We start from the raw sequence: 14,691 nt of genomic DNA, 5'->3' as shown, positions 1-14,691 counted from the left end.
TTGTACATTTTTAACCACAGCTATATGGTATAACAGACAATCACCATTCAGCATATCTGCAGTTGTACATTTTTAACCACAGCTATATGGTATAATGGACAACTACCATTCAGCATGTTTGCAGTTGTACATGTTTAACCACAGCTATATGGTATAATAGACAATCACCATTCAGCATGTCTGCAGTTGTACATGTTTAACCACAGCTATATGGTATAACAGACAATTACCATTCAGCATGTCTCCACTTGTACATGTTTAACCACAGCTATATGGTATAATGGACAACCACCATTGAGCATGTCTCAGTTGTACATGTTTAATCATAGCTATATGGTATAATGGACAATCACCATTAAGCGTGTCTCCACTTGTACATTTTTAACCACAGTTTTATGGTATAATAGACAATCAGCATTGAGCATGTCTTCAGTTGTACATGTTTAATCACAGCTATATGGTATAATAGACAATCACCATTCAGCATGTTTGCAGTTGTATATGTTTAACCACAGCTATATGGTATAATGGACAATCACCATTCAGCATGTCTCCACTTGTACATGTTTATCCACAGCTATATGGTATAATCGACAATCATCATTGAGCATGTCTGCAGTTGTACATGTTTAACCACAGATATATGGTATAATAGACAATCATCATGGAATATGTTTGCGCTTCTGCATGTTTAACCACAGCTATATGGTATAATGGACAATCACCATTCAGCATGTTTGCAGGTGTACATGTTTAACCACCGCTATGTGGTAGAATGGACAATCACCATTGATCATGTCTGCATTTGTACATGTTTAACCACAGCTATATGGTATAATGGACAATCATCATTGAGCATGTCTGCAGTTGTACACGTTTAACCGCATCTATCTGGCATAATAAACAATCACCATTGAGCATGTCTGCAGTTGTACATGTTTAACCACATCTATCTGGTATAATAGACAATCACCATTTAGCATGTCTCCATTTGTACATGTTTAACCACACCTATCTGGTATAATAAACAATCACCACTCAGCATGTCTGCAGTTGTACATGTTTAACCACAGCTATATGGTATAATAGACAATTACCATTCAGCATGTCTCCACTTGTACATGTTTATCCACAGCTATATAGTATAATCGACAATCATCATTGAGCATGTCTGCAGTTGTACATGTTTAACCACAGATATATGGTATATTAGACAATCATCATGGAATATGTTTGCCCTTCTGCATGTTTAACCACAGCTATATGGTATAATAAACAATCACCACTTAGCATGTCTGCAGTTGTACATGTTTAACCACAGCTATATGGTATAATGGACAATCAACATTGAGCATGTCTACCTTTGTACATGTTTATCCACACCTATATGGTATAATAAACAATCACCATTCAACATGTTTGCAGTTGTACATGTTTAACCACCGCTATGTGGTAGAATGGACAATCACCATTCAGCATGTCTGCTGTTGTACATGTTTAACAACAGCTATATGGTATAATGGACAATCATCATTCAGCACGTCTGCAGTTGTACATGTTTAACCACAGCTATATGGTATAACAGACAATCACCATTCAGCATGTCTGCATTTGTACATGTTTAACCACACCTATATGGTATAATAAACAATCACCATTCAGCATGTCTGCAGTTGTACATGTTTAACCACAGCTATATGGTATAATAGACAATCGCCATTCAGCATGTCTGCTGTTGTACACGTTTAAATACAGCTATATAGTATAATAGACAATCACCATTGAACATGTCTGCTGTTGTACATGTTTAATCACAGCTATATGGTATAATGGACAATCATCATTGAGCATGCCTGCTGTTGTACATGTTTAGCCAAACTATATGTTATAATGGACAACCACCATTCAGCATGTCTGCAGTTGTACATGTTTAACCACACCTATATGGTATAATAAACAATCACCATTCAGCATGTCTGCAGTTGTACATGTTTAACCACAGATATATGGAATAACGGACAATAACCATTCAGCATGTCTGCAGTTGTACATGTTTAACCACAGCTATATAGTATAATAGACAATCACCATTGAACATGTCTGCTGTTGTACATGTTTAATCACAGCTATATGGTATAATAAACAATCACCACTGAGCATGTCAGCAGTTGTACATGTTTAACCACAGCTATATTGTATAATAGACAACCACCATTCAGCATGTCTGCAGTTGTACATGTTTAACCACAGCTGTATGGTATAATAGACAATCACCATTCGCATGTTTGCCTTTGTACATGTTTAACCACAGATATATGGAATAACGGACAATAACCATTCAGCATGCCTGCAGTTGTACATGTTTAACCACAGCTATATGGTAGAAATGGACAATCATCATTGAGCATGTCTGCAGTTGTACACGTTTAACCACAGCAATATGGTATAATAAACAATCACCACTGAGCATGTCAGCAGTTGTACATGTTTAACCACGGCTATATTGTATAATAGACAATCACCATTCAGCATGTCTGCTGTTGTACACGTTTAAATACAGCTATATAGTATAACAGACAATCACAATTCAGCATGTCTGCAGTTGTACATGTTTAATCACAGCTATATGGTATGATGGACAATCATCATTGAGCATGCCTGCTGTTGTACACGTTTAGCCAAACTATGTGTTATAATGGACAATCACCATTCAACATGTTTGCAGTTGTACATGTTTAACCACAGCTATATCCTATGCTAGACGAATTCAATTCCCCATCCACATTCTTCAGCAATTCTTATCCCTGACGATGTTTCTGCTCAGATAAATGTTGACATGTCCAACTGTCTATCCAATATCCAAATCCAACGGTCATTGTTGTGACGGTTCCTGGCCATTTTTATGTGGGTTCTTGTTCATTCTTGTGTGGGTTCCTGCTTATTTTTGCGAGGTTTTTGGGGGGTTCATGGCCATTGATGTGAGGGTTTATAGCCATTGTGAGGGTTTCTGGTGTTTCCTGTGAAGGTTTCTAATCATTGCCTTGATGGTTCCGTTTTCTGGTCATCCCTGTGAGGGTTCCTAACCATTGCTGTGATGGTTCCTAGCCATTGTTGTAAGGATTTCTGGTCATTCCAGTGAGGGTTCTTAACCATTGCCGTGATGGTTCCTAGCCACTCTGGTGCGGTTTCCTGGCCATTCCAGTGAGGGTTATTGTGGGATTCATGGCCATTGTTGTGAAGTTTCCTAACCATTGTTGCGAGTGTTTCTGGCCATTCTCGTTATTTTGGGGTTCTTAGCCATTGTTGTAGGGTTTTCTGTTCATTCCTGTTAGGGTTTCCAACCATGGTGATGGTTTCCTAGCCATTGTTGTGGGGGTTGCTGGCCATTCCTGTTGCGAGTTCCATAGCCATTGTCGTGATTGTTCCTAGCCATTGTTGTGGGGATTTCTGATCATTGATGTGACGGATTTTGGTCATTGCTGTGATGGTTCCTAGCCGTTGTTTTGAGGGTTTCTGGTCATTGTTGTGAGTGTTCCTAGCCATAGCTCTGATGCTTCCTGACCATTGTTGTGATCATCGAGAAACAAACAGGATAGAATTTTTGGATCATTTCTGTGACAGTGTTGTTTTTAATTCTAAGAAATAAGAAGTATAAAAATTGTGTAAAGTAATTTATTGTCTGAAAAACAACGCTAACCTAAACTTTATACCACCGTGGCCGAATAGCCGATAAAACTGACCGTCATTATACAAGTGAACATTTCCTGACAATGGCGTTAAGTAACAATGAAATAAATATGTCAACCGACTTTTGTAAGGCGTGAAGCTGAATCCAGTGGCTAATGATGAAATGAATAACTGAAGCGAAGAGAAACTAAATGTCAGAACTTTTCTGTGTGTGTTGATACAAGCCCACTTAAATGTAAATGCGCTAATATCAGTATGTCTTTTTGCTATTAATACTACCCGAGATTTCTTAAAATGTCTGAGTTTATACGACTAACATGTTGGTATACGGTTTCTAACTGAATCCTGTATTTCCCGGAATATGTAGGTTAACAAAAGGGAGGTAACTGTTTTACAATAGCTTTGGCAACGCTACAAAGTTTGGTGATCGCCCATATAATACCGTGCCTGCGTGTATGCGTCCAATATGCTAAATCCTTGGCTGAAGTGCAAAGAAAGCACTAACGTACGTGTAGAACATGTCAAATCAAAGACCGTTTAACACTGTCCATAACAGTAGTTTTGTTTAATTATTTAAACTTTTTCAATAGAATAAAATGCATTGGAAACTTTTGCATTGTACGGTGGCATTTTTCCACTAGTTAACTCACATCAGTTATTTGGCGCTTAACATTCACAGACTGCAAGATACCATCCATCAAATGCATAAACTCGGAATCTATGAATGCATGCGCCGAATGCAGCTCGAAACAATTTCAAGCAAAAATTGCGGATATGACATCACTGATACCCTCTGGTCACATCCAACCACCGTAAAATCTAGTAGTATAAAACAAATCTACTTGGTTGGAAAGGTTCTCAAATGAATCGAATTATTTCTCTGGACGGTGTTCAATGGTCTTTCATCTGATATATGCTTCATTTTAGATTTTCCTTGCCCTTACCGGTATGCAAAAGGTAATAAATACATAAAAATAACCATAGGTTGCTTTCTATGCCCGCTTTACACCACTGCCACCACTAGACTAGCTTAATCTTCGAAGCCCGTGCGATGCATGTAAGCTTGTTTCGACGCCTCACTGGTGTCCTCGCAGAAAACTATTTAATCAGTACTCATCAATAAAATTGTTTCAAGTGTTGATCAGACATATCTTTGCACATTCACACTTTATAGATGTGTTTTCTGACATCACTTTCTCCTTCATCACCGTGACTCAAGTGACCTTGACATTGGTCAAGAGTTCCGTTTGCTAGTGGTGGCAGTGATATAAAGCGAGCGAGGCATGCGCTGTAAGGAGGCGAAATTGTGAAAAGGGACGTACCTTCTTATACAGGTAGTTCATTCGATTTAAATAGCTGTAATGGGAAGCAAGTGGAGACGATTTCGGAAGATTTCAGAGACAACCTCGTTGGCCTAATGGTTAGAGCGCCCGCCTCGAAGTCGGGAGACCCCAGGATTTAACCCTGGTCGGGTCATACCAAAGACCTTAACATGGTACGAGGTGCTGCCTCGCTTGGCACTCAGCCCTGAGAGGTTAGAGCAAGGGAACATGTCTGGTTGGCCCGGTGTCAGTATAATGTGACTAGGTTGGAGTGTCATGTCTGGTGTTTTCGGCATGATATTTCAATGGCGGCAGCACTTTAGAGACATGGCCTCGCCCTGCCACAGGAAGATGCAGTATATGTACTCACACCTAATGACTCCTCAAATGACGGAGATACAATTGTTCAGTACGGCATTAAACCTCATGCATGCATATACTTGCATATACAAACTAAAAAGACATGAAGAACAATAACTCTTATGACAAAGTAACAAAAGTTAACCCCCCTTGTAACTCAGTGTACACATAAGTCCAACGGCTCTGTCAATGCGCTATAGGCCAACTATACAGTTAACTGTTTTACACGATATGAAATAAGGTTTTATATTCCACTTATGCATGTTATGATCGGGTACGAAATAAATAAATAACGGTGAAAAGTGACTATAGCTTAGACTTACCTCGATCAATTTAATTAAACGTCGAGGTTTATATTCAGTAATTTTATAAATTTCCCTGCCTCAGGTAGGCAGAGGGAAGTAAATATCAAATATTGTTTTAAAAAGACCTTAATTTAATTGAGCTAAGACATTATATGATTTCGTACCGTCCTTCACACAGTTCCTCGTTAAATCAATGGCCCTTGTTAAAGATAAAGGATGCCAGTGTTTAACTAGAAGATATATAGGATGTCAAAAATCTGACAGACAGGCAGACAGACAAAGGGAATGGCCGACTTTACACTGGCAGCTAATAAATAAATTAACAAGCATTGTGAATAAGTATTGTTGTGCCACTGGAGGTAACTACACAGGTGTTGGTACAATAAGAGAGGTCAAAGTCCGGGAAAAAAAACGGCCATAATTTTGTCGAAAAATGAGAGTACGGTCCATGATTCGATCTTTTAACTGATTTATGACCATGTACGTATATAGGCCCATAGGCCTAGCAAATTTCAATTCAGAACAGAGAGAAACTCGAACAATATTAGAATCTATTGCCGTACACTGAGTTTCAATGCAAAACAATGAGCCGTCATGAAAAAAAGAAGACCGCATGACTGTTTCGACGGCACCCGTATAATAAAGTATGATAGTCGCCAGTAATAATGATAACCTATATGGAAACGAAACGAACGAGCAGGTAGTTTTACACCTATATTGGCCCATCTAACATGATTATACAGTAGACTTGCAAGAGTTCAGAATCGTTACGTCACGAGGACGGTATTTTGCACAGCTTTACTAATTGCGTCAACTTTCCCCTTCGCTGGAACAATATGGTCACGTGAATAAACTCAGTTTTGGTGTGATTACAATACAAATGCCACGTGGGACAGCAATATACATTTTTTTTCTTTCTTTTTTGTATTTTTGTGTGTGCGTGGCCGCCATCGTATAAGTGAAATATTCTTGAGTACGGCGCAAAACACCAATCAAATAAATAAATAAATCATGTAAACATATAGCCCAACCTTTATCATCACCTTAGTTGCCAACAACATTATTTAATTACAGGTATACCGGTAAGGTGTAGAGTACAGTGTCAGAAATCGCTCCATATTTTATTTTCATATGATGGCCTGTATTCCCCTTAATTACATCTTCTGTGAGACATATATACAAAACAATATATTAAATCGCACGCTGTTTACAGTACTATGTGAAGTGAAATACTGGACAGGGTCCCTTTGTACCCTCATTTCAGTTGTAGCGCGATTACTCGTCACGACAAGCTCAATTTTATCCGTGGGAGGTAACCGTAAGAGCGGTATGAGCGACCCAAAATGGCCACCCCGAGGGCTGAACCAGTCCTCGTTTTCTTTACAGTTTTTGGTGAGTTTGAGCGTTTCTTGTGTTACACTTCATCTCTTTTGAAAGGCTGACATTCCTCTCTTGCATGTATATCGATTCCATACATTTGTTCTGTGGCTTGGGTCTTTGTTTTGCGAAAATATACAAGGAAAAACCAAGCTAGAAAACCGAAGCAGTTACTGACTTGTGTCGTACCGAAGTTTTGTAGCGGTCGTCTGTTTATCTTTTCGGTGTTGTTTCAGGTTGTCTCACCGTCATCTGTCTAGCTGAAACTAAAGCTGTAAATCGATGTTTTTTATCGTAATATTTATTCGATATATTTGACTTGTGAGGCCTACGAAATATTTTCAAAAAGTTTACTCAAAAGTTTTTCTCAGCATTTACGCTTGCGAACGAAGTGCGTGCAATTAAATGCATGCTTCAAAACTATGGATAAGAAGAAGAAAACATGTTACTGTTAAGAACTGTTAAACATGAACCTTAAGGATGTTTTTGGGGGTTGTAAGGCCTAGGGTTATATTTACGTGTTGATTTCCACGTGCATTCATAACGTAAAGACACAACCCGAGTCTTTACAACAGCCATGTTTGGAGAGAGCTAGGCTATCTCTTCTTAATGGAAAATGAGATTTTCTGACATTTATAAATATTCGTTTGAGGCATGCATTGCTATGAATGTGTGCAAAATGAAACTGGTAATTATTGTTCCTTAACAGTTAAAAGCTATTATAATTTCATTATAAATGTTATGACATACCAATAGCTTTCGATTTGGAGATTATGCAAAACACTTACTTCCTGGTGTTTACAGCAGGCTCCATGATTTTTTTAAGAATGGGGTAGAAATTTTTTTTGTCATCTTGTCAGTCCTCAGGTTCAAAGCTAGGCCCAGGTGTCGGCTACTTTAATACCATGGCTCTCATTGTCATAGGTTAAAGATACAGGGCTAAGTCCAAGGGCTAGTTTCAAATAAACTAACTAAGTTTTCTCAGATGATGAAATTGTGATCTTTAAGTATATATTTTGTTGTGTTTATTCAACTGATCATTTTTGATAATAACAACCTTGTCTCATTTGCTTTAATTCCCATTTTGTATACTTAGTTGCCATCAAACACATGTTAATTAATTTAACTCCACCCTTTCGAAGGAGTATGGAATATTCAGCAAGTACAGCCTGAAACTATGGACCCAGTTTTTTTGTGACCTGCTTAGTGTTGCATGCACCTATTTGCCATTGAATTTCCTGCTGCTGTGGTAGTTATCTGCAAGTGCTTTGTGATAGCAGCTGATGATGTATGCCATCCATAATAACTATAACAGTCAGCGTCACCTAAAAAAAAAAAACCTACTCACTAAGTTTAGCAGGCTGAAGAAGTGTTTTCTATGGTAGCCCATTGTAGATCTTGCAAATTTCCATTCAAGTTACTCCATCGTCATATAAGTGAAATATTCTTGAGTACGGTGTAAAACACCAATAAAATAAATAAGTAAATTTAAGTGACCCATGTCACCAGATTGTAACCTTCTGTTAAAGTGTCTTTACATGTACCCTCAATGACCTAAAAATTTGACCACGAAAGAGCATTTTTGGAGACATTTAAATGTCATGAGATATTATTTCTGGTGCCGGACTTCACATTTACCAATGAGGATATTTCTAACCTCCAAACACTTCTCAAATTACCTTTCTAAACTCAATAGAACTCCCAGAATCTGAAAAAATGAGCATCTTAGTCATGGACGAAATTTTGGGTCAGTTAGGATATACATGTATGTGGCAGGTGGTGAGGTGGTGGTGGTTGCAGTGTAGGGGTTTGGGGGGGCCAGTGCGTTTACCACCAATGCAGTCACTGTGAGTTCAAGTCTAGTGACGCGCAACCCTCCGTTGATTGCTGGCAGACCTTCAGTCGTGCGGCCGGAGAGGAAGCCATCAACCTGAAGATGGTTGTGGGTTTCCCACGAGCTCTGCCCGCTTTCCTCTCTTCATAATTCTGTACGCTGTCATGTAATTGAAATTTTCCCGAGTACGACATGAAATATCCATGAAATGAATAAATAAATCCTATATATTTGTCTGCATATAGACACCCATACCTGCTCAAATTAAACTGATTTTGCATATTAAACTCTTGTCTAACATGTTCAACCATTCTGGTGGGGTGTTTTTTAACAATATTTTATTCACTGAAATTAACAGACAGGCAGAATCATGAATGTCTGTCCATGTTCAGCCATTATCCATTGACATGCCTGGTATTTGGCCAGATTCAGGATGTCTTCTGCATTTTTATACATCACATGTACGTGTAAAGTGTATGTTTTCCACACTCTGGTTTAAAGTACATTTTGACGGAAACTTGTAGATTGGACCACTCTCAATGTTCATTGGACCTTTGTGACAATAAGCGGTTGAGAAAGCTCGTGTGAGCCCATCAGTGCAGTCTAATAAGTAAAGTAATAAGTAAATTGTATGTTTTCCACACCCCTGTTTTTAAAATTATTATGACAGGAAATAGGTAGATTTCACCTCTCTTAGTATTCATGGGGCTTTAGAGACAGTACAGTGTAAATGGTCGCCAAAGCCTGTGTGAGCCCATCAGTGCAGTGTAGTATTTGCTGAAAGCCGCCAACATGTTATATAAACACATACGTCACACATGCCAATGGTTTACCCCGAGGACCATAATAGTATTTTAGGCTATACTGACAAGATTAATATGGGAGAGATAGGATAATAGGAGAAAATTTGGAGACTTGGACACCTTGATTTAAATTTTTGGCTAAATGTATGCCAGAAAAATTTCTTGATTGAGACCCTGAATAACAATCAACAATAAATAAATAAAAGTATTTTAGGATCAGTGTTTAGCCAAGGGTAATGCAGATTTGAATATGTGCTTGTATTTTGTAATGCCCAGAGCGTGTAACTGATTAGTGGAGGAGTTTCACTTTGGCCAGACGTTATTGCTGATGATCACAAACAACAGCGTAATGATATGTCTAGCTGATGGCGTATTATGACCAGTATGCAATAATGTTTTTAGTCTGTTTGTATTATGGGTGTTGCAACTGAGCCAAAAATTTCCTGGATAGGCGACATGAAATTGTCCTGGTCCCTTTTTCTGTGTGCTGCAGCTGTGTGTTTATTGTAATGCTGATATATATGTGTTAACAAGACCATAATGTTTATTGAACAGGTGATACATACTGTTACAGCAATCGTGTTCAGATGTTGTTCTTTTTCTTTTTTTTTTTTGTCTTTTCCGAAGATGGCATTTGCACGACTGAAATCAAATGGCTTGTCTTTGCATTTCAGTCCTATTCTCTCCTCAATCAATTCTACACCATTGGAATACTGTGTTCCGCTCAGTACACAGTGTTCGAACTGGGGCTTGAAAACATTGAAAAGTGAAGGCAACTTTTCCAGACCATGAAAAGCTTGAAAAATCAGGATATACATGTTCATTATATGGGTTGATCTATATAAATTTATTTTCCATCATCTTTGATGATGTTTGATGCACTTCCATATTTTTTTTATGAGAAGGGTTTGACTAATAACATTATTTTACACTGCTTGAACTTTGTACATGCATAACAGAGTTTTTGTTTCATGTAGCCCAGACAATTTAAATTTTGGGCCTTGAAAAGTCCTGGAATTTGGAGGCATTAAAGTGTATGAACCCTGACTACCTATTTCTCATAGACGTATATTTACAGATAAGTCTAACTAGTGAACGGCACAGGGCCTGTAAGAGATTATGGGTCAGTGGGACGGGCAAAGTTCTAATTTGCTAGTTTGTGACCATTATTTATTGGCTTTAGACCAGAATTTACCCATAGATGGAAACATTGAGTAGGGAGTAAGTTGTAATCTGTCAAGGTTTTCAACATATGTTTAAAAACCTGTCATAATATGATTTTAATAATAAAACAACAGCAGGTTAGGAAGGGGTTGGTCATTGGTTGGGCATCAGTCTGTTAACACTCTGTATGTAAACACAGCTGGTTTGTTTTATACATGTACTCTGACACTTAGCTCTTTTGTCAGAATTTATGTAACTCACCCAGCTGAATGCATATCTATGTCATGTGGATCAGCTGTGTACATATATAGGTACATACATTGCATTACTCTTATGCCTGTATAGATATTCGTAAACCATGTTCAAAGTTTTAAAGCAAAAGTGAAATTTTATGTGTTTTATGGTATATGGAAGGTACATGTAGTGCCCGTGGTACAGACACTCCTCTAGAAAATCTCTTATTCATCTCAGAGGAAAGGTTTAAAACCTGACTTCTAGATCATTTCAGTCTAAGTATCTATCCCACAAACCTGTACATTTCTAACACAATATTACAAGTCAACAATGAACAGAGTTTTGTACCAAACGTGGGAAGGCCTGCCAAGCAACCTACTGGATGGTCGTGGGTTTCCCCTGGGGTCTGCCTGATTTCTTCCCACCATAGTGATGGCCGCTGTCACATAAGTGAGATACATTTATTCTTGAGTACGGTATAAAACACCAATCAAATAAATCAATCAAATCAGTGGCACATAAAATTTCATTCTGATGTAGACAGTAAAGTGTTTGCTTGTGCGACATGTGCTGGACACAGTGAGGTGTTGAAGGATGACGAAATGAGGGGCCAGGCCAATAAAGATTTGAACAAATGCATCATGGGCACTGTGTTTGTTACCAAACATGTAATCGTAGTGTCTTCTGACACCTTCCTTTAAAAAGTCACGTCATGGTCGCGGAGCACTAGTTTCTGCTGTCGGAAACAGCATTATCTCGGTCCAGCGTTAATGTCACTGTGCCACAACAGCTACGAATAGACAATGCCACTGAACAGGCGTTGGAGACCGCCTATAAAAACTCTCCGCCAATGAAAACTGCTTACAATTAAGCATCCAGTTATTACCATACGTAAATAAAATTGTCAACATGTGATGCTGATGAGTCTCTCATTTTCATTTATAGTCTTGTTCGGTACGTCATAATGTACATGTATGTATAGACATGGTTACTGACCTCATGACTAACAACCAGGAGAGCTGTTTTATCACTCTCCTCTTATTTATAAAAATGAAGCCCTGCATGTTGGATTACATCATGTTCATGCTAAAAGTTAAGTTTTATATGACTTAATATTTCCGTTATCTGATTTAATATTTCTGTTTCTTATTTCTTTTTTTTTCTTTCATCCTAACTTTGCTAATTGTTTGGTATATTGTATCACAAAATAATTAATTGGGATTTTGTTTATTCTAGTAAGGTAAGTTCTGTGAAGTAAGTGTTTAGTAGGACCGTGGGACATACCATTACCTACTGACTGGAAATTTAAAGGTCTGAAATACATCTGATCATGAGCTGTTAAGATGCCCCCTTTATAAGGATGAAAACGATGCTGCTCAAGAAAATAATTGATCCAGAATTAATAGCTGTTGGCCTTCTATGCAATCTGTCTCTGAAATGGCTGCAATCTTTGCACGGCCTCATTTGATCTATGAAAATGTGCTTTTCTATTAAGTTTGCCATCGCTGGTGTAATGAATATTGACAGTCTTTGTTTGGACAAGGAGGTGGGCAATAAGGGATGATAACAGTCAGGAGATAACCCTGTCGCCACGGCAACTCCTCTCAGACTGCATAATATTATCTTGGATGTACTTGCTCGTGGTTCATTTGAATTTCGGATTCTCAGATTTTTCTGAGACGTGTGCTTTCTTGTACTGTGGCTGTTTCTCTTGCCGATTTCTGGCTAACAGAACCTGCCTGTCAATTGCAGTTTATTTGGAGTCATTGGTTACACATACATGTACAGTACTTGAATGAAACATACATTTACAACTCTGGGATTGCTTTTTAATGAGAATTCATTTCATTGCCAATGTCAAAAAATTCAGTTTGATCTGTTCTTATTTAAACAATTATCAACATATTCAGAAATAAATCATCATGAAATTGATTAATGTAGGTATACATGTACTAGGACATGTATGTACAGTAGATATTTGATACACTGACTGCTCCCTGGAAACTTTGGAAATTAGAGACCTAGTGTTTCCAACTTCAGACCATGTGTATGCTTTTTGGGGTCTTGGAGTTTGCATAGTTTCTTGACAGGACTATGTTGATACATTGAGGAAATAAAACATGGTGATGGCCATCTGTTTCTTCCCCCATGGAAATCTGGTGTTTCCATCAGGATTATTGCTTTGTCACTGGAGAAGGTTGCTTGCAATAAAACCCACCCCTTATTTGTGAACTTCCAGTATCGGTAGTTAAGTTAGGGCTTTTCAGATCTTGAAGTCTCATGTTTCTAAAAGAACCCTGATATTTTATGAGGCATAGTGGGGGCAATAAAGTTATGGTCGTAAAACTATGGGTGCGTGGTGCCTGTGTTGTCACAATCAGTGTGGAGCAGGGGATTAATATATGAAAACTTGGTGTCATGTGAGATATTGCCAGACCCTGACACACTGGACTATTCAGTTTGCTCAGTGAGATTAGGCTGGGAGCCTTTCTTCACACTGTCATGAATAGGCTGCAAGTTGACAACCCAGAGGAAATGGCAGAATGGTGTTTTATTAACAGGCTACTTTCACTGCACTAAGTTTGGAAAGACCCCTGATTTTTTTCTTTCCCTCTCTTTTTATTTTATTTTATTTTATTTTTTTTTTTTGAGGGGGGTGTCTGTGAGCTACTGTACAGTCCAGTCCAGAGCAGGCTCCTTAGCCAGCCGAGATTGTTTGCTCAAATCCTTTTCTTCCAGTCAGGAGGAGCACCTGCCAACCATTGCTTTGCTCAGAGTTCAGCTATAGTGTAAACAGTGCAATGACAACAGCTGAATAGATACTGTACATGTAGATGTCTAAATCCTATCTGTGGGGCATTTCTCAAAGCCAAAGAGAAGTTGGAATGGATTGTAGGATTTAGAGAAAAATATTTTTTTCTGTGTGGGCAGGCACATTTATAAATATATGATATATGTACACTGACCCTTGAAAAACATGAGATAGATTCCATGTATGAGCTGTTCCAGTAGAAGGCAAAACTGAACCCTGTTCAGTGAGAAGACTGGGCTCTCTGAGAGTTTAAACAACTTACAGAACGTAAGTACTCTGACAGTATTATAGATCTGTACAGGGGTGCCTTGTCAAACATGTTGTAAATCTGTGGTAGATTTTGACTCAGTAACATGTCCTAAATGTGTGGTAGATTTTGACTCAGTAACATGTCCTAAATCTGTGGTAGCTTTTGACGTGGTAACATGTCCTAAATATGTGGTAGCTTTTGACTGGATAACATGTCCTAAATGTGTGGTAGATTTTGACTCAGTAACATGTGGTAAATGTGAGGTAGCTTTTGACTCAGTAACATGTGGTAAATGTGAGGTAGCTGTTGACTAAGTAACATGTTCTAAATGTGAGTTAGCTTTTGACTCAGTAACATGTCCTAAATGTGTGGTAGATTTTGACTCAGTAACATGTTCTAAATGTGAGTTAGCTTTTGACTCAGTAACATGTCCTAAATGTGTGGTAGATTTTGACTCAGTAACATGTCCTAAATGTGTGGTAGGTTTTGACTCAGTAACATGTCCTAAATGTGTGGTAGATTTTGACTCAGTAACATGTCCTA

General features: G+C 38.3%; 1 protein-coding gene across 2 annotated transcripts in view; it reads left to right on the top strand.

Moving 5' to 3' along the window:
- Positions 1-6,987: 6,987 nt before the first annotated feature.
- The window catches only part of LOC135464939 (activin receptor type-1-like), a 31,635-nt gene continuing 23,931 nt past the window's right edge, over positions 6,988-14,691 (top strand). Inside the window, exon 1 of one of the 2 annotated variants that reach the window (XM_064742525.1) lies at positions 6,988-7,066. In XM_064742525.1, the coding sequence (XP_064598595.1) occupies positions 7,018-7,066 (49 nt within the window). In that variant the 5' untranslated portion in view covers positions 6,988-7,017. Of the gene's footprint in view, positions 7,067-14,035; positions 14,166-14,691 lie in introns of those variants that run through there. The other variant, XM_064742526.1, reaches the window with a different exon arrangement.

Source organism: Liolophura sinensis, chromosome 4, assembly GCF_032854445.1.
Source record: "Liolophura sinensis isolate JHLJ2023 chromosome 4, CUHK_Ljap_v2, whole genome shotgun sequence".
Taxonomy (NCBI): Eukaryota; Metazoa; Mollusca; class Polyplacophora; order Chitonida; family Chitonidae; genus Liolophura; species Liolophura sinensis.
The sequence above is the reverse complement of the archived record's forward strand: the minus strand, read 5'-3'. Positions and strand labels throughout refer to the sequence as shown.